The following is an 18144-nucleotide window of genomic DNA, read 5'->3' as shown; positions in this document are numbered from 1 at the left end:
TCCTGGTCCATCTGGGAATAAACCCTGCAGTCCGTTCTTTACGACGATAGGTCATATTCCTAACCACCAATAAATATTGTGAAGTGCCTTCGAGGTAGTGGAGCTCACCCAGGCATCTGTCATCCCGCCGCTGCTATTAGTGATTATTGGACTGAACCACTGGCGGAGGAGGGGGGGATGTGTGCCCGCGGCGGTTATAGCTCGCCCTGCCCTTTTGTGTGTTTTGCATAAAAGAGTCCCAATCATGCTGCATATTAATTATGAGCCGGTGTGGGCGATGCAGGCCCTGCTGCTGGCTGTGGATCGGGTCAGGCGACAGGGCTTCCCCGGGCCGGGCGCCGCCCGCTCCAAGTCAGCAGACCCACCTTTCGGATGCTCTACTGTAAATTTATTTCACCTCGCAGAGTAAACAGATCTATTGGAGCCCCAAGGGTTCATGGGTAGCGTGTTTACAAAGGAGCCTCTCGCCAGCCCGTGCCACTGCTGCTAATGAGTGCCGTCATTAAGTAAATGAGACGTCGCGGCGAACTGGGTTCCGAGTTCGCACTCTGAGGGGAGAAGGTATTTAATGGAGCCGCACACGGTCCCCCACATGTGACCCTGCGAGGAGGCAGCTGCCTCTCTCCCGGTGCCCACATCCCCATGTAAATTTCATGATTGCTTTCCATGATGTCATTTTGAAGAGGACAGACAATAGCTGTGGGAAAGGTAAGTTGATGTGCTCTTTCGCTGACAAAGACTTGGCTTTTCACCTTGGGCAGAGCAGGAGAGGGCCGGGAGGAGAGTTAATTTCTGAGATGAAGGCACCCTTTGCCGGGGGAGGGGGGGACAGGTCTGGGGATGACTTTTTAAGCTGCTTTGGGGACTGGGGCTGCTTCTCCGTCTCTGTCTCTGCCTCCTGGCTTGCACGCGGCCCCTTTGGGATTCTAGTGGACATGTTATGCATCTGACAGAAAAGACTTTTAGCCAGGGAAAGCCTGCACCAAGAGGAGAAACTTTCCGTGTATTTCTGGAGGAGGAACACAGATATGTCTGCAACTGTGTGAGCTGGGGGCCGCACGTGGGAAATACTGATTCCTGAAGCAGAGAGTCTCTTGTGTGGGACCCCTCCTCCAGGTACTGACTCAAAGCATCCTGTGAGCATTCAGTCCAGCGTGCCATGTACGTCTGAACTCACAGAGCGGCGTCTCCGTGTCTGTGTTTGTGGGACGTTGCGCAGATGAACACACCTGTTCTTGTGTTCCTGTGGCTGGGGGGAGGTATTAGTGGTTCTAGCGAAACTGAATTTTCATATTAAAAACTAAAAATCAGGGCTTGCAAGAAGTCGTTTGAGCTCTGACTGACACAGCGTCACTGCCCTGGGCCATGTGCTCTGGCCCGAGGCTCTGTCATACTCAGGCGCCTCCTTAAGACCAGGAGACAAGCAGAGCACCTGCTTTGTTTGTGGTGGGCTGGTCCTTGTCCTTGGAGCCCCTGATCTTTCTCGTCATGGCCTCTCTTTTGTGCCATGGACATCAGCGGTGGGTGAAGTTGGGCATTTAATTTCTTCTGATAGAAGACATCTTAGAAGGGGTGGTAGCAGACACAGGCTTGTCTCCAGTCATATCTCCGTCTGTTGCGACCATGGTGACGATGACAGAGATTGTCGCAGCAACCCTTTGGGGAGAGGAGGGTGAGGAATCTTGCTCTGGCAGCTTAAACGCTCAGAGGTGACTGAGGGCATCTCACATGCCCGTGGCCCAGTAAACAAAGGCCTGGGCCGGCCAGCAGCCCAAACAAACCCCAGGGAGCACATTTGGGGAGGAGAACCTCTCTCCAGCTGGAGGGGCTGCGACAGCCTCACCCAGGCTCCCGGCCATCACGTCCCTGGGTCCATGGTGTGATGCTGTCTCCCTCCATATGGTCCCTTAATTAGTGGTAAACAAAAGAGTGGAGAGGAGGAGTCAGAGTTTGCGGTGCGGGGGGGGGGTCAACAAAAGGGAGGTAGGGCCTGGCCCCCCAGCTGGCAGCCTCCCCACAGAGGGGCCGGGGGAGGATGGTTTGTTTGCCCAGAGAAGGTGGTGGCCTGGAGTCCCCACAGGGCTTGTAGGTCATTGGGGCCCTCGGGGTCCCTGATCCAGGGTTAAGAGGAGCTGTGGGAGATTGGAGACAGACGTGGGGCCTCTCTGTCCTGGGGTGCCTGCCCCGACCCTGAACCCCATCTGAGTACAGTCAGGGGCCTCAGGCCCCTGACATGTTCAGAGCCTACGCTTTGAAATCTCTTGGAAGATTCCAGCAAATGCAGGTCACCCACTGCCTCAATGCCTCCTGTGCCGGAGAGGAGGGTCTGCCTCTGAGATGTCACTTTCGTGGGACTCGTTTCGTGAGTGCTTACAATAACATGGCCTTGGTAACTGGCATCATTAGAAGCTTAGTCAACCTGAAAATGCCATGTTTCCCAGAAGGGTAGGTGGCCAGCGGCGGCTTCCCCAGTCACCCACTTGTCCTTGCTCAGGGAGCCCCCTCGCCATGACCCATTGGAGTCTGCCAGCAGGCTGAGAACCAGGGTCTTGGGGGCACTCTGAGCACTTTCTGTCTCTAATAGACTCTGGGTGTCACTGGAAAACTCAAATGAGAGAGGTATTTCCACCCGAGTTAAAGTGTTTTGGTTTCAGGCTTCTCAGAGCCTGCCTCAGAGGAAATAAATAACAAATACTCCCAAGTGGAGATGCAGCTTGAAGACGTCTTCCCTTTGTCCTGTGCGCGGTGCAGCCGCCTGGTGCAAGTGTGATCCCCTTTTCCGGTCTGCTGTGTGGGGCGTGCCTCCTTCCAGGAGACGGCCTCACCCTCCTTTCCTCTCTTTTTAAATTTGCACTTGAAAAAAATGCAATGTCATTTAACCAGATGGAATGAGAAGTAAGTCAGAGGTTGGCACATCTGCCATAATGGATATGAGTCTGGCCCTGTGCCTCATTTCCACCCTCCACCCTGCAGCCCTGCGCTGGCCCTGCCAACAGTGCCCAACCAGCCTGCTCAGGGCCTGAGCCTAGGCTGGCAGCGTGGCTGTGGGGTCACTGGCCGTGGCTGGGCGGGGCATCATGGTGGGTGACAGAGTGGGCATGCAGTCCAGTAGCAGGTTTGAGAGGAGACGCAGTCACCCACACCAGCGGAGGGTGGACAGAGAGCTTCTGGTTTCCCCTTTTGCTCTCTAAACAGCATGCATTACCTGTGTTGTGTGGGCGAGCGGGTCCTTGAATGCCCAGGGCTGGGTCTGTCCCCGGCACCCCAGGGTCAGAGTCAGGCCACCTGCCTATAGGAGGAGGGTGTCTGGGTCAGGGTCTCACTCTGACAAGACGTATCCCACTGTGCCCCGAGGAGGTGTGAGGAGGCCTCTGGAGGGTCCCCCAGAGTGCAGAGTGCAGTGGCCAAGTGCCTCAGTGATCTCTGGCTGACCTAGGTCCCGCCCCAGCAGCCTCAGGCTCACCCTCTGCTCCCAACTTGTCAGACCACCTCATACCCTGAGCACAGGACAGTGCTGAAGCTGCCCTCCTCTTGGGCCGCCCAGGTGACTCCCAGCAGAAGGGGCCCCTGACCCACCACCGGTGCTCATAGGCCTGGGGAAGGAACTTCGAGCCTTGACCACCTGGCCACCCAGACTCAGGGCAGCTCAGTTACCCGATGCTTACCAATAACTGGCTTTTCAATCAATGGTTCAAATGTGGAATTTTGGGATTCTGCACACATTCCACCCTTGCCAGTGTTTTGTTTAGGCAAAAACAGATCCGAAAGTGGGCAGGCCAGGGAACTGACCCTGCAGTCCCCAGGGCTGGCTGTTGTCTGTAACGAGGTCATGGGAGCTTGCTTAGTGGTGATGTTTTAACTGTTGTGATATTAGTGGGATCACGCAGCCCACTTACTCTCATTAAAGTCCCCTGTGGTGAACATCGTAGCCTGGTGGCACAGTGTTTAAGAGCTCGGCTGCCAACCAAAAGATTGTAGTTCAAATCCACCAGCTGGTCCTTGGAAACTCTATGGGGGTAGTTCTATTCTGTCCTATGGGGTTGTTATGAGTTGGAATTGACTTGACGACAATGGTTTTTTTTTTTTTTTTTGGTGGTGGACATCACCTGCTGTATGGATGAGGGATGATGGACATTCCAGAAAGGGTACAGCTAGGATTTGGAATGCTTCAGCAAGTGCCCCCTCCACCCGCTCACCCTCCCACCCAGTCTCCCTGCCTGGGATCCCTACAAGGTCTGGTCCTGCCTGCCTTCCCCCTGCCCTCCCCATCCTGCAGCGGGATCACCCCAAGAGCATGCCCTGCCACCCTTCTTCTTCCATGCTCTCTTGCACTCTCCTGTGACTGGTGTGTCATTGCTGAGAGCCCGTCTCACAGACCCATCACCTCAGTGTGTTGGGCACCGGCCCACTCCGGCTGCCTGCACCAGACTCACCTTGACACTGGTTTGATGTAGACACACATGACTTCCAGGGGCCATGGAACATGGTGCTCCCAGTTTTCAGTGTGGGAGGCAGAGTCCTAACCCTCAGGCTGGACACTCCAGGGAAGCTCTGAGCTTTGCTTTGAAGGGATTTCGGGAGGGAGAAAAGCCAGTACGTGCTTGGTTGAAGGGTTTTCAGCTCTGACTTTCCTCATCATCTGCCCCTTCTGAAGTAGGTGTCTACCTTTGGGTGTCTGGAAAGTGGGGCTGCGTGATCCAACCAAGAGCCTCTTGTACGTGGCTTGGTTTGGTTTTGCCAGTCTTTCTGCCCACCCCACCCCCGTCATTCCATGAAGCCTGTGCCCCTGCCCTGGGTGGTCCTGTTCTTGTATGGCCACCCTGGGGTCTTGCTGCTGTATCCAGCAAGGTCAGCTGGGAGGTCAGTGGGTAGGGCCCTGCCTTTGTGACAGGTGCTAGGAGTGCGTGAGGTGCTGGGGCTGCTGCCTTCTCTCAGGCCACTGCTTGAGGCTTTCCCAGAAATCCCTCCAGGGCTTCCAGAAAACCCCCGCAGACCTTGAGGCCTTCGGAAGCCCGGGTCTGTCTCACAGCCGACTCAGTCTGGAACGAGAAGAAAACAGAATTTTGTAATTTAAATGGAATATGAGAGGGTAGAGCTTCCTGGCTCCGGTCCTCTTCCCTCCCAGGACCTGACACACTATTCTCTGAATAGGCTCAGAGTCTTGAGTCCCCGGCCCCAGGCGGTCAGAGGAGCCCAAACTCACTTCCCTAGCAGCACTAGAACTGTGGCCATGTGGCCCTGGGTTCTGCTGGGAGTGTTCTGGTGGCTTTGGGGGCATTGGCTGCAGGTGGGGGTGCTTCTGGCACCTGCTGGGGTTACTTCCCCCAATAGCCCCTCACCCCACCCTGCCTTTTCCTGGGGATGCCCCACTTACTGCACCAGAGTCATTTTGGAGCTGGGCAACTCTTGCCTTTGCGAGTATCTGTGCTTCTCCAAATCCCACTAAGTGCTGGCTCCCTGGGAACCGAACCCTGTAAGTCCAGGTTGGGAAATTAGCATATTTAATTGCTCCTCAATATTTACAATCCTAACAGGGGCTGGGTAGTGCTGGGGGGGCAGACGGGTGGGTGGCCGCAGGAATTGAGCCCAGACTGGGGCTACTCTGAGCACCAAGGTCACAATGAAGGGTGGGGGTCCTGGCAGAAGGAGAGTGGAGCCTATATCAGGGCCCTTCCCTGTGGGCCCTGTCTCGGTGGAGGTGCATGAGGTGGAGTCAACAGCCAGCCACTACCTTTCTGTGTGAAGGGCCTAGAGAGGCCCTAAGCCAGTGATTTGAGAGCCTCACTTGCTCCGCATCCAGCTGGTGATTCCCAAGGGCCTGATGAGTGTGATTTCTGGGAAGGCAGCGGCCATTCCACCTCTCTCTGGGCTGGAGAGATGGGCAGTTCTGATAGAGAGAACTTTCTGGTACTCAGGAATGGGAGAAGCTGGGACAGAATTCCAGAGGCACCTCCTCTCGACCCTGAGGGCTTCCCAGAGACCCAGAGGAGGGACCTGGGAAGTTAGCCTGGACGAGGCACAGGAATGAGGGGTATTGGATGAGGCCCTGCAGTGGGGCAGGCCATGCCATGCCATGCAGGCCCCTCTCTCAGGCTCAGCTCTCCTCTGGCCCCTCATCTGTGTCCCAGGTTCAAACGTGGGGCCCCTGTTGCACCTGGTTGGGTGTTTCTCTGAGTGGTCAGCCTGTTTGAGCCAGGAGGCCCTGGTGTCCACCACCCTGCATGTCCAGGGCCTTACCTGATCACACGTGCAGGCCAAAGCCAGCACCGGACTCAGCCGAGATGGAAATGGGAGGTGGAGCAGAGGCCACATAGGGGTCCCAAGGGGTCTGGAGGGCAGGAGCTAGTGGGTGGGTGAGAGTCACAGCCCTCCCGCCGCTCCTCCTGTAACCTGGCATGGTCGGTGGGCTGGGGGATGTATACCCATTTCCCCTGGTATCCCTCCTCTTGTTCCCTCTCCATGAAGGGCTCAAGACAGTCACCTTCCCTTCTTCTCCCAGTCACCCCACATGGCTCTGACCTCTGAGCTCCCTCCAAGGGTGTCCTGGTGGTTGATCATGTCAGTGGTGCTGAGGCACTGTAGTCTAGGGAACTAAGCCTCTGCCTCCCGCCCCCACACTCCTTCCCCCTCCCCCCCCCCGCCTGCCCTGTGGCAGCCTGGGTGACAGGCTCTGGCAAATGGCCTGCTATCTGGTTTGGAAAGTCGTGATCACTGTGGAGCAGCTAGCTGTTGTTTCTACCGTGCTGGCAAGGTTAAAAGAAATAATAATAATAATATAAAAAAGACTTAGCACAGAAAACTGCCTGTAACATGCTATTTGCATGTTTAAGGGAACACGTCTTAGAGACAGGCTGGGTGAGAGGTTACCATTTGCATATAAATGGGAAAGAAAGTGTGTACTGCGGGAAGTTACATCTGTATTATTTTCTCAGCAGTGAGCTGCTGTTGGGGAGATTAGGGACAAGGCTAGCATTTGGCTTTTATTGAATAGAGAAAGTACCAGCGAGGCTGGTTTAGAAGCAAAATAATGAGAGAAATGTGCAAAGCTGTGAACCGCCAGCCCCACCCCCACCTTGCCCTTGTCTCATTTTCACCTAAACTCAGCAAAAGCAGGTTTGTCTCTGCCTCACTCAGCAATCTACCGTGATGTTCCTTCGAATTCCAGCTAAAAAAAAAAGGAAGAAAAGAGCAAGCCTTGCCCTAGTTTTCCCTTCGGCCCTGTTCGGGTTTTCTGCCAAAAGCTGTTGCAATGGGGAGGGTGCTCCCAATGCCCCCAACCCAGGACAGAACCCTCTGCCCTGTATCTCCCACCAGAGAAAGGCTGGAGAAGGGGTGTTAGAAGGTGCCATGAAAGCTGGACGTCATGCCAAGGGGCAGGGAGCGGGGAGTCTGAGTGGGTCGAGTCAGGGGTTCTCAAGTGCAGGGCCCCGTGGGTGTTGTGGACATTGCGGACGTTGTGACACTGTGGGTGCTGTAGACGTGGACATTGTGAACACTGTGGACATTGTGTCACTGTGGATGTTGCGGACATTGTGGACACTGGGTGTTGTGGACATCATGGACGTTGTGGACACTGAGGGTGCTGTGGACACTGTGGGTGTTGTGGACACTATGGTTGTTGTGGACACTGTGGATGTTGTGGACACTGGATATTGTGGACACTGTGGGTGTTGTGGACATTGTGGACGTTGTGGATATTGTGGACACTGTGGGTGTCCTGAGACTGCAGGAGGCACTGGCCCAGCCTGGGAGACCGCAGACTCCTGGTCTGGCATCAATCTTTCTCTTCACCGAGGTCTCCAAGGCTGTTACCTAGATCATACCTCTGCTCTTGAAACAACATCCAACTTAGAGAATAGTTTCAAGTACAGGACAGACTGTTTTTCCTGACTACTTGAGAGTAAGTGCAGGCACTATGCCATTGCCCAACTAGAGGGCACTGTCCTGGGGCCTCTGTCCAGTCAGTAGCACACCATGCCTTCCTGTGTCTGTGGCTCACTCCCCACCAATGTCCCCAAACTCCTGCAATGAGACCTGTTCAGCATGACGGGCTGCGTTTGCCATGTACCTCAGTGGTCTCCTCAGTCTGGAATGTCCCTTGTCTCTTCTTGTCTTCAGTGGCCCCTGAGGTCGATACTCAGTGATTCTGAGGGATGTCCTTCAGCTTAGGTTTGCCTGTTTCCTTCACTGGGTCAGGTTACGAAGTAGCTCTGGTGCCAAACCTGCCTGGGCTGATGAGCCACCTTGATTGCATGACTGAGACACAATCCTTTCCCTTTGCAGTGAATTTGTATGTGGGGGCACTTTGAGACTATGGGAATGTCCCATTCCTTGTCAAGCTCTTAATTTATTCCTTCTTCATTGGTGTTTGTATAGACTCATGGTTTCTTATTTTATTTAATGGATGTTAAGGATTGAATTGTGTCTCCCAAAAATGTGTGTCATCTTGACTAGTCCATGTTTCCTAGCACTGCGTGATTGTCCACCATTTTGTCATCTGATGTGATTTTCCTTTGTGTTGTAAATCCTACCTCTGTGATGTTAATGAGGTGGGATTATCAGCAGTTATGTTAAAGAGGCAGGACTCAATCTAAAAGATTAGGTTGTACCTTAAATCAATCTCTTTTGAGATATAAAAGAGAGAAACAAGCAGAGACACATGGGGACCTCATACCACCAAGAAAGAAGCACTGGGAGCATAGCTCTTTCTTTGGACCCCGGGTCCCTGAGTTGAAAATTTCCTCAACCAGGGAATGACTGATACAAGGACCTCCCCCCAGAGCCAACAGAGAGAGAATGCTTTCCCCTGGATCTGGCACCCTGAATTTGGACCTCTAGCCTCCTAGACTGTCAGACAGTAAATTTCTCTTTGTTAAAGCCATTCACTTATGGTATTTCTGATATAACAGCACTAGAAAAAAAAAAAACTTTTTTTTTTTCTAGATGACTAAGACAATGGGTTATGGTTGTTATTCAGCCCTGGTGGCACTGTGGTTAAGAGCTCATCTGCTAACCAAAAGGCTGGCAGTTTGACTCCACCATCAGCTTCTTGGAAACACTATGAGGCAGTTCTACCCTGTCCTACAGGGTTGCTATGAGTCAGAATCAACTCGATGGCAGCAGTTTTTTTTGATTGTTATTTATTTGATGCCACCCAGGCTGCTTCTTTGTCCTTCTATGTGTCTCCACTGTCCCCTGAAGCCAGTGTCTTCCTCAGCCTTGGTTTACACCACACTTTTATGGAAACACAGTCTCCAATCTGATACAGGGAGCATGTGAGGCACATTTTGAAACCATGCACACCTGAAAGTATTTTTATCCTACCACTCTCTTTGATGATAGTTTGTCTATGTATAGAGGGTTAAGTTCCCTTAACATTTTGGAGGTCTTGCTTCATCTGCTGTCTTTTAGCCTCATGCTCCTGTTGAGAAATCTGCTGCTGTTCTGAGAACCTCTTTTGATGATGCCCTTTTCTGCATCAGGCAGACTTTAGTATTTTCTTTTTGTTCCTGGTGTTTTAAAATCCTACAGTGCTGGGAGTAACTGCAGGTGAGTCTTTTTCAAGCCACTGTGCTGGACCTTTTAACTGAAAACTACAATTTCTGGGAAATTATTCTTTATTGGTTAATTTATTGGTTCTCTTTCTGAACTCCAAGTCAGATACAGGGCCCTCGCTTTATCCAGTTTTTCTTCCTGATTCCCATCTCTTTGTTTTTCTGTTCACTTCTCTAGTAGATTCCTCCAGTTCTGTCTCTCAACTCTCCTACTGGATTTATCATTTTAGCTTTATATTTCATTTCCAAATTGAGAAAGACAATATACAACAGTATCGTGCTTCCAGAACATGTCCTGCACAAACCTCCACCTTCTGCTCAGCTTGGCTCCTCTGCTCTGTCCCATTGTTACTGGACGACATTTGCCCAGCCTCCCAGAGGCTCTGTGCCACCGACTGTACTATGGGTGGAGTGAACTTCCTAAAACATTCATCCATTTGTTTGCTCATCTACCTGCCCACACACCTGCCCATCCACCTGCCCACCCATCCACCCCTCCCATCCATCCATCCATCCATCCATCCATCCATCCATCCATCCATCCATCCATCCATCCATCCATCCATCCATCCATCCACCCATCCACCCATTCATCCAACCACTCATCCATCCATCCAATGCAGGATTCTGGGTGCACTCCCTCAAGTTTCAGTTCCATCAGGTCTCAGAAAGGCCCCAAGACAGGCACTGTTGAGCTCCCTGGTAGTCTGGGGCTGGGCTGGGGATCTGGTTCTGGTCCTACTGCCATCTCTGGGTGTGGTGTGGTGTGGGCGTGGTCCGAGTATCCCTTAGGTCCTTGTCCTCCTGTGTCCTTGGGCCTCTTTGGATGCAGAGGGTGGGATCTGGGCTAGGAGCACTCTCCATACGTCCACTGGGACTTATGGGTCAATTTTGTGTGGGCTTTAAATTGTTTCTACATTTCTATTGTGACCCTTCCCACCTGCCTTGCTGGGCACTGCCTCATGTCTGAGCAGTGGAAGGAGAGGGTGGAAGGAGATTGAGAAGAAAAGCAAGAAAACATTTCCCCTTTGAAATGGCACGATGCAAGCATATGTGTGATTCCAGGGCCTGACCTTTTGGAGTGGACATTCAGTTGATGGTTTTGGTGGACTGGAACAGTGAGGGACAAGGAATCTGCATTGCCAGCATTTCCTTCTGCAGGGGCAGTGAGGAGCTGAGGAGACCTGCCCCACAGAGCCACTGGGCAGGCGGGGCTAAGTGCTTGGTAACCTATGGGTAGCAGCTGCAGCCCTGGGATGACCAGCACAGTGAGAGGCTGGTCTGTGCCCCCCCAGCTCACACCGTCTCCTGGCCCTCTTGTGGGTATGGAGCTATTGTCTCCCTTCTGCCCAGCCGGGGTTCGGTCCATGAGTGACAGTGCTGGTGCTGACCATGTGTGTTACTGCTGACCAGGGCAGCAGGTGGTCCTAGGGGCCTGGCCTGTCCTCCATGGCTTGCCCTGTATAATTGCTGCTCCTCATCCTGGACACAGCCCCTGGCCTCCAGGAGTAAGGAGTAAGGGGGGTTCACTCTGCAGCCTGGTTTACATGTGTCATGCCCTCCCCCCATCATCCTCAAGGCCCCTCTCCCCAGGTAAGTGGACTTGTGAGGTGGCTGACTGTGCAGGCCTTGACCTTGATGTGGCTGCCAGGCCTCGATGTGCATGTGAGGACTTCTCCGGCTCTGGCGAGGGTGGATGCCTGGGGAACTTGCACACATGGGCTCCCTCATGTGTACCACTGACTTTTTTTATATGGCTTTATTGGGATGGGAAACCCTGGTGGCATAGTGGTTAAGAGCTACAGCTGCTAACCAAAAGGTTGGCAGTTCAAATCTACCAGGCGCTCCTTGGAAACTCTATGGGGCAGTTCTACTCCGTCCTATAGGGTTGCTATGAGTCAGAATCGACTCGATGGCACTGAGTTTGGTTTGGTTTATTGGGATGCAATTTATATATCATAAAACTCATCCACTAGAAGTATACGATTCAGGGGTTCTCAGATAGTTAGATAGATGCCCCCGGGTGGTGCAAATGGTTAATTGCTTGCTGCTAACTGAAAAGAATGGAGGTTTGAGTCACCCACAGGCACCTCAGAAGAAAGGCCTGGCAATCTACTTCCAAAAAATCAGCCACTGAACACTCTATGGAGCACATTTCTACACTGATGCACATGGAGCCACTATGAATCAGTCCACTCAACAGCAACTGACATAGAGTTGTGCAACCGTCACTACAATGTAAATTTTAGGACATTTTCATCACCCCAAAAAGAAACCCTGTGGCATTAGCAGTCACTCCCAGCCTCCCTCCCCGAGTACCAAGCAACCACTAATCCAACTTCTGTGTCTATGGATTTGCCTGTTCTGAACATTTCACACAATATGTGGCCTTTTGCTTCTGGCTCTTTCACTGAGCATAATGTTTTCAAGGTTAATCCATGTTGTAGCATGTATCAAAACTTCATCCCTTTTTACCGCCAAATGCTATTCTGCTGTGCCTTGTATTGTCCACTCAGCAGCTGATAGACGTATGTGCTGTTTCCACTTTTAGGCTAGTATGAATAAAACTATTATAAACAGGGTATACAAGACTGTGTGTGGATGAGCTTCCATTCTTGGGTTGATACCTGTGAGTGAAGCTGGGCCATATGGTAACTCTATGTTTAACATTTTGAGGAACTGCCAGGCTGTTTTCCCTAGTGGTTGCACCATTCTACATTCCCACTAGAATTTTACATTCCCATTTTACATGAGGGTTCTAATTTCTCCACACCCTCACCAGCACTTGCTATTGTCTTTTTTTTTTTTTTTAATTCTAGCCATCCTAGTGTGCCCCTACATGTCTGTCAGTTTGTTGTACTGTGGGGGCTTGTGTGTTGCTGTGATGCTCGAAGTTACGCCACCAGTATTCAGATACCAGCAGGGTCACCCATGGAGGACAGGTTTCAGCCGAGCTTGCAGACTAAGACAGACTAGGAAGAAGGACCCGGCAGTCTACTTCTGAAAAGTATTAGTTAGTGAAAGCCTTATAAATAGCAGCAGAACATTGTCTGATATAGTGCTGGAAGATGAGCCCCTCAGGTTGGAAGGCACTCAAAAGATGGCTGGAGAAGAGCTGCCTCCTCAAAGTAGAGTCGACCCTAATGACATGGATGGAGTAGAGCTTTTGGGACCTTCGTCTGCTGACGTGGCGTGACTCAAAGTGAGAATAAACAGCTGCAAACATCCATTAACAATCAGAACCTGGAATGTACAAAGTATGAATCTTGGAAAATTAGAAATCATCAAAAATGAAGTGAAATGCATAAACATCGATATCCTAGGCGTTCGTGAACTGAAATGGACTGGTATTGGCCATTTTGGATTGGACAATCATATAGTCTACTACGCTGGGAATGACAACTTGAAGAGGCATGGTGTTGCATTAATCGTCAAAAAGAACATTTCAAGATCTATCCTGAAGTACAACCCTGTCAGTGATAGGATAATATCCATACGCTTACAAGGAAGACCAGTTAATATGACTATTATTCAAATATACGCACCAACCACTAGGGCCAAGAAGAAGAAACAGATTTTTATCAGCTACTGCAGTCTGAAATTGATCAAACATGCAATCAAGATGCATTAATAATTGCTGGCGATTGGAATGCGAAAGTTGGAAATAAAGAAGAAGGATCAGTAGTTGGAAAGTATGGCCTTGGGGATAGAAACAATGCTGGAAATCAAATGATAGAATTTTGCAAGACCAACGACTTCTTCATTGCAAATACCTTCTTTCACCAACATAAACGGCAACTATACACATGGACCTTGCCAGATGGAACATGCAGAAATTAAATTGATTACATCTGTGGAAACAGACGATGGAAGAGCTCAATATCATCAGTCAGAACAAGGCCAGGGGCCAACTGTAGAACAGACCATCAATCGCTCATATGCAAATTCAAGCTGAAACTGAAGAAAATCAGAGCAAGTCCACGAGAGCCAAAATATGACCTTGGGTATATCCCACCTGGATTTAGAGACCATCTGAAGAATAGATTTGATGCATTGAACACTGGTGACCGAAGACCAGACGAGTTGTGGAATGACATCAAGGACATCATATATGAAGAAAGCCAGAGGTCATTGAAAAGACAGGAAAGAAAGAAAAGACCAAGATGGATGTCAGAGGAGACTCTGAAACTTGCTCTCGAACGTCGAGCAGCTAAAGAAAAAGAAAAAAAATGATGAAGTAAAAGAACTGAACAGAAGATTTCAAAGGCAGCTTGAGAAGCCAAAGTAAAGTATTACGATGGCATGCGCAAAGAGCTGGAAATGGAAAACCAAAAGGGAAGAACACGCTCGGTGTTTCTCAAGCTGAAAGAACTGAAGAAAAATTCAAGTCTCAAGTTGCAATAGTGAAGGATTCTATGGGGAAAATACCAAATGATGCAGGAAGCAACAAAAGAAGATGGAAGGAATACACAGTCATTATACCAAAAAGAATTAGTTGATGTTCAACCATTTCAAGAGGCAGCATATGATCAGGAACCGATGGTACTGAAGGAAGAAGTCCAAGCTGCTCTGAAGGCATTGGCGAAAAACAAGGCTCCAGGAATTGATGGAATATCAATTGAGATGTTTCAACAAACAGGTGCAGCGCTGGAGGTGCTCACTTGTCTATGCCAAGAAATATGGAAGACATCTTCCTGGCCAACTGGCTGGAAGAGATCCATATTTATGCCTGTTCCCAAGAAAGGTGATCTAACCAAATGTGGAAAATTATAGAACAATATCATTACTATCACACACAAGCAAAATTTTGCTGAAAATTGTTTAAAAATGGCTGCAGCAGTATATCAACAGGGAACTGCCAGAAATTCAGGCCAGTTTCAGAAGAGGATGTGGAACCAGGGATATCATTGCTGATGTCAGATGGATCCTGGCTGAAAGCAGAGACTACCAGAAGGGTGTTTACCTGTGTTTTACTGACTATGCAAAGGCATTCGACTGTGTGGATAATAACAAATTATAGATAACATTGCGAAGAAGGGGAATTCCAGAACACTTAATTGTGCTCATGAAGAACCTTTACATAGAACAAGAGGCAGTTGTTCGGACAGAATAAGGGGATACTGATTGGTTTAAAGTCAGGAAAGGTGTGCACCAGGGTTGTATTCTTTCACCATGCCTATTCAATCTGTATGCTGAGTAAATAATCTGAGAAGCTGGACTGTACGAAGAAGAATGGGGCATCAGGATTGGAGGAAGACTCATTAACAGCTTGCGTTATGCAGATGACACAACCTTGCTTGCTGAAAGTGAAGAGGACTTGAAGCACTTACTAATGAAGATCAAAGACGACAGCCTTTAGTACGGATTGCACCTCAACATAAAGAAAACAAAAATCCTCACAACTGGACCAATGAGCAACATCATGATAAACAGAGAAAAGAATGAAGTTGTCAAGGATTTCATTTTACTTGGATCCACAATCAACAGCCATGGAAGCAGCAGTCAAGAAATCAAAGGACACATTGCATTGGGTAAATCTGCTGCAAAGGACCTCTTTAAAGTGTTGGAAAGCAAAGACGTCACCTTGAATACTAAGGTGTGCCTGACTCAAGCCACGGTATTTTCAATCGCATCATATGCATGTGAAAGCTGGACAGTGAATAAGGAAGACCTAAGAAGAGTTGATGCCTTTGAATTGTGGTGTTGGCGAAGAATATTGAATATACCATGAACTGCCAGAAGAACGAATAAATCTGTCTTGGAAGAAGTACAATCAGAATGCTCCTTAGAAGAAAGGGTGGCGAGACTGCGTCTTACATACTTTGGACATGTTGTCAGGAGGGATCAGTCCCTGGAGAAGGACATCATGCTTGGCAAAGTACAGGGTCAGCAGAAAAGAGGAAGACCCTCAAAGAGGAGGATTGACACAGTGGCTGCAACAATGGGCTCAAGCATAACAACGATTGTAAGGATGGAGCAGGACCAGGCAGTGTTTCTATCTGTTGTGCATAGGGTCACTATGAGTGGGAACCGACTTGACAGCACCTAACAACAACAACAACATCCTAGTGTGTGTGAAGCGGTATCTCATTGTGGTTTTGATTTGCATTTCCCCGATGACGTACCATGTTGAACATCTTTTCAAGTACTTATTGGCATACACACCCTTTCATCAGTAGAATTTATATTACATCAACTATTTGTCAACTTCGGGAAGTATGCTGGAGGTTCTGATTTGCACTTGTCCCCCAACTCCACCCCCTGATGGTTCTGATATGTCCTTTGAGGGGTCATACCTCTACTTCCCAATGTTCCACCTGCCAAATTTAGAGCCTTTATCTCAAGACTTTGTGAGAATCATCTATCCTGGTCTGATTAGAAGTTGGTGATGCACTCTCATTTATTCACTCTTTCATTCATTCAACAAAGAGCTACTGGACTGCCACATCATGTCTGGCCTTTCACTAGACTTTGAGGATGGAAATATGAAATTAATGTGCTCTTTTCCTCCAGGGAGCTCACAGCTGAGAGAGGGGGCCTCTGGGATGTGTGTTATGATGCTGAGCACGAGTGCCAGAGAGTGGCTGTACACTCACGTGCACACATGCACCCGCACCCACACATACACACACGCACACACGTACCCCCCCACACATGCACATGCACACACACATACCCACACACTCACACACATGCACACACACACTCACAACACACACATGTGCACATACACACACTCACATGCATGCACGATTCACTGATTTATCCCACACATCTTCACTGAGCCCAACTTACCAGTCAGGCATTGTGCTGGCTCTTGGAGTGGATGGTGGCGTGGAGTCTGACATACCTATGACAACTACAGCTGCAATAAATGGCCCGAGGAGGAGCATCCACCACTGGAGGCAGGTCCCTGGACCATAGAGCTGCGAAAAAGGAGGAGAGGGAGCAGAGAGGCAGTGGAGGGTGGGTGGCTGGCCAGACTGGGGTTGGGTCAAGGTGGTGCTGGCATGGCTGAGGTGTGGCCATGGTGAGGTCAAATGTGGCTGGATTCTGGCGAGATTTAGAAGGGAGCGTTGGCAGGATTTGGGGTCAGGCCAGCTCCCCGGGTTCTGGCCTGAGGAGCTGATGGCTGAGACGGGGGGGGGGGCGGGGAATCTTGCCTCTGTGAAGAGATGTTATGGGCCATTGTGGGGATGGATGCCCGGCAATACTGAGGTGAGCCTTCAGCAGGGAGGACTCAAAGAGCAAAGACTCCAGGTCCCCTGAAGAGTTCAGGCACCCCAAAAACTTCAGGCTCCCTAAAGACTCTGGGCTCCCCAGGAACTCCTGGCCCCCCAAACACTCTAGGCCCCCAATGACTCTGGGTCATCCAAGGGTTCCAGGACTCCCCAAGACTCGGGGCTCCTCAAAGACTCAAGGCACCCTGAAGACTCTGGGTCCCCCAAAGACTCTGGGTCCCCTGAAGGTTTCAGGCCCCCCAAAGACTCCAGGCCTCTTCTGGCTCCCCTAAAGAGAGAGGCTACAGCATAGCTTACACTTCTCGGGCTCCAGGAGCTACTCCTGGCTGGCTGCTGCAGGAGAGATGCAGTGGCTCTGACATCCATTACCCATGTGCCTGGCTGAGCAGGGATTCCAGGAATTAGTGCAGACCTAAGCCATAGTGGTGCAGTGGTTAAAGTGCTCGATTGCTAACCGGAATTTTTGTGGTTCGAACTCACCAGCTGCTTCTTGGGAGAAAGATGTGGCAGCATGCTTCCATAAAGGTTTACAGCTTTGGAAACCCTAAGGGGCAGTTCTACTCTGTACTACAGGGTCACTATGAGTTGGGTGGGTTGAAGAAGAGCCTGTTCTGATGAGACTTCTGGCAGTGGAGCCCCACAGGATAGCGACAGCAGCTCGGTGGCATGTGGCACTAGCTACGTACTTCCTGTCCACGTTTCTGACTCTCCAGAGTGTTCCTTCCTCTCTGACTCACAGAAAAGTTAAGTCCAAGAGAGTCCAGCTGCCACGGGCCAGGTGAAACCAGGGGTCAGGCTTGGGTGTGTTGCCCAGTGTCTCTGAGCCCAATCTTCCCAAATGCAGGTGGGGTGCCTGGGGGCAGAGCCTGGCCAAGGAAGAGACTGGCTGGCTCTCCTGGGCTCTGGAAGAGGCTGCAGTTTGCTGGCCAGCAGCCTGAAGGAATAGAGCCGCACCCGAGGAGATGGGGCTGGGCCTTCAGGCTGTGGTCTGCGTGTGTTCCCACCCAAGGTCATGGTCCATAAGGATGCCTTGTTCCACGGTCACAAGGAAGTGACAATGCTGGAGCAGATGCTCTGGGTCCATCACATTGCCTGAGCAGATGTGGGCCCCGCTCCGAGGGTGCCTGGGGAGAATGGGCCCCGCATGGGTTCACCTAGCTTCTAGGGCCGTGGGCGGCAGGAGCACGAGGCAGCTGGCTGTTCCTGTTGGGTAGCAGACGGAGGCCCTTTCTCAGGGAGCCTGCACCACTCATGCTGGCCAGGTTCTCTGAGGAGCAGAAAATGTGTCAGGAGTTGCCTGGGGTGGCCTGGTAGGCATCGTCCTCCTGCTGTCCAGGCCTGTGCCCTTC

General features: G+C 50.7%; 1 protein-coding gene across 1 annotated transcript in view; it reads left to right on the top strand.

Moving 5' to 3' along the window:
• Nucleotides 1-593: 593 nt before the first annotated feature.
• MYT1 (myelin transcription factor 1) overlaps nucleotides 594-18144 on the top strand; it is an 84518-nt gene continuing 66967 nt past the window's right edge. The window contains exon 1 of the mRNA XM_049869122.1: nucleotides 594-708. Within this exon, the coding sequence (XP_049725079.1) occupies nucleotides 654-708 (55 nt within the window). The 5' untranslated portion in view covers nucleotides 594-653. The remainder of the gene's footprint in view (nucleotides 709-18144) is intronic.

The sequence above is a fragment of the Elephas maximus genome, chromosome 25, assembly GCF_024166365.1.
Source record: "Elephas maximus indicus isolate mEleMax1 chromosome 25, mEleMax1 primary haplotype, whole genome shotgun sequence".
Classification (NCBI taxonomy): Eukaryota; Metazoa; Chordata; class Mammalia; order Proboscidea; family Elephantidae; genus Elephas; species Elephas maximus.
The sequence above is the reverse complement of the archived record's forward strand: the minus strand, read 5'-3'. Positions and strand labels throughout refer to the sequence as shown.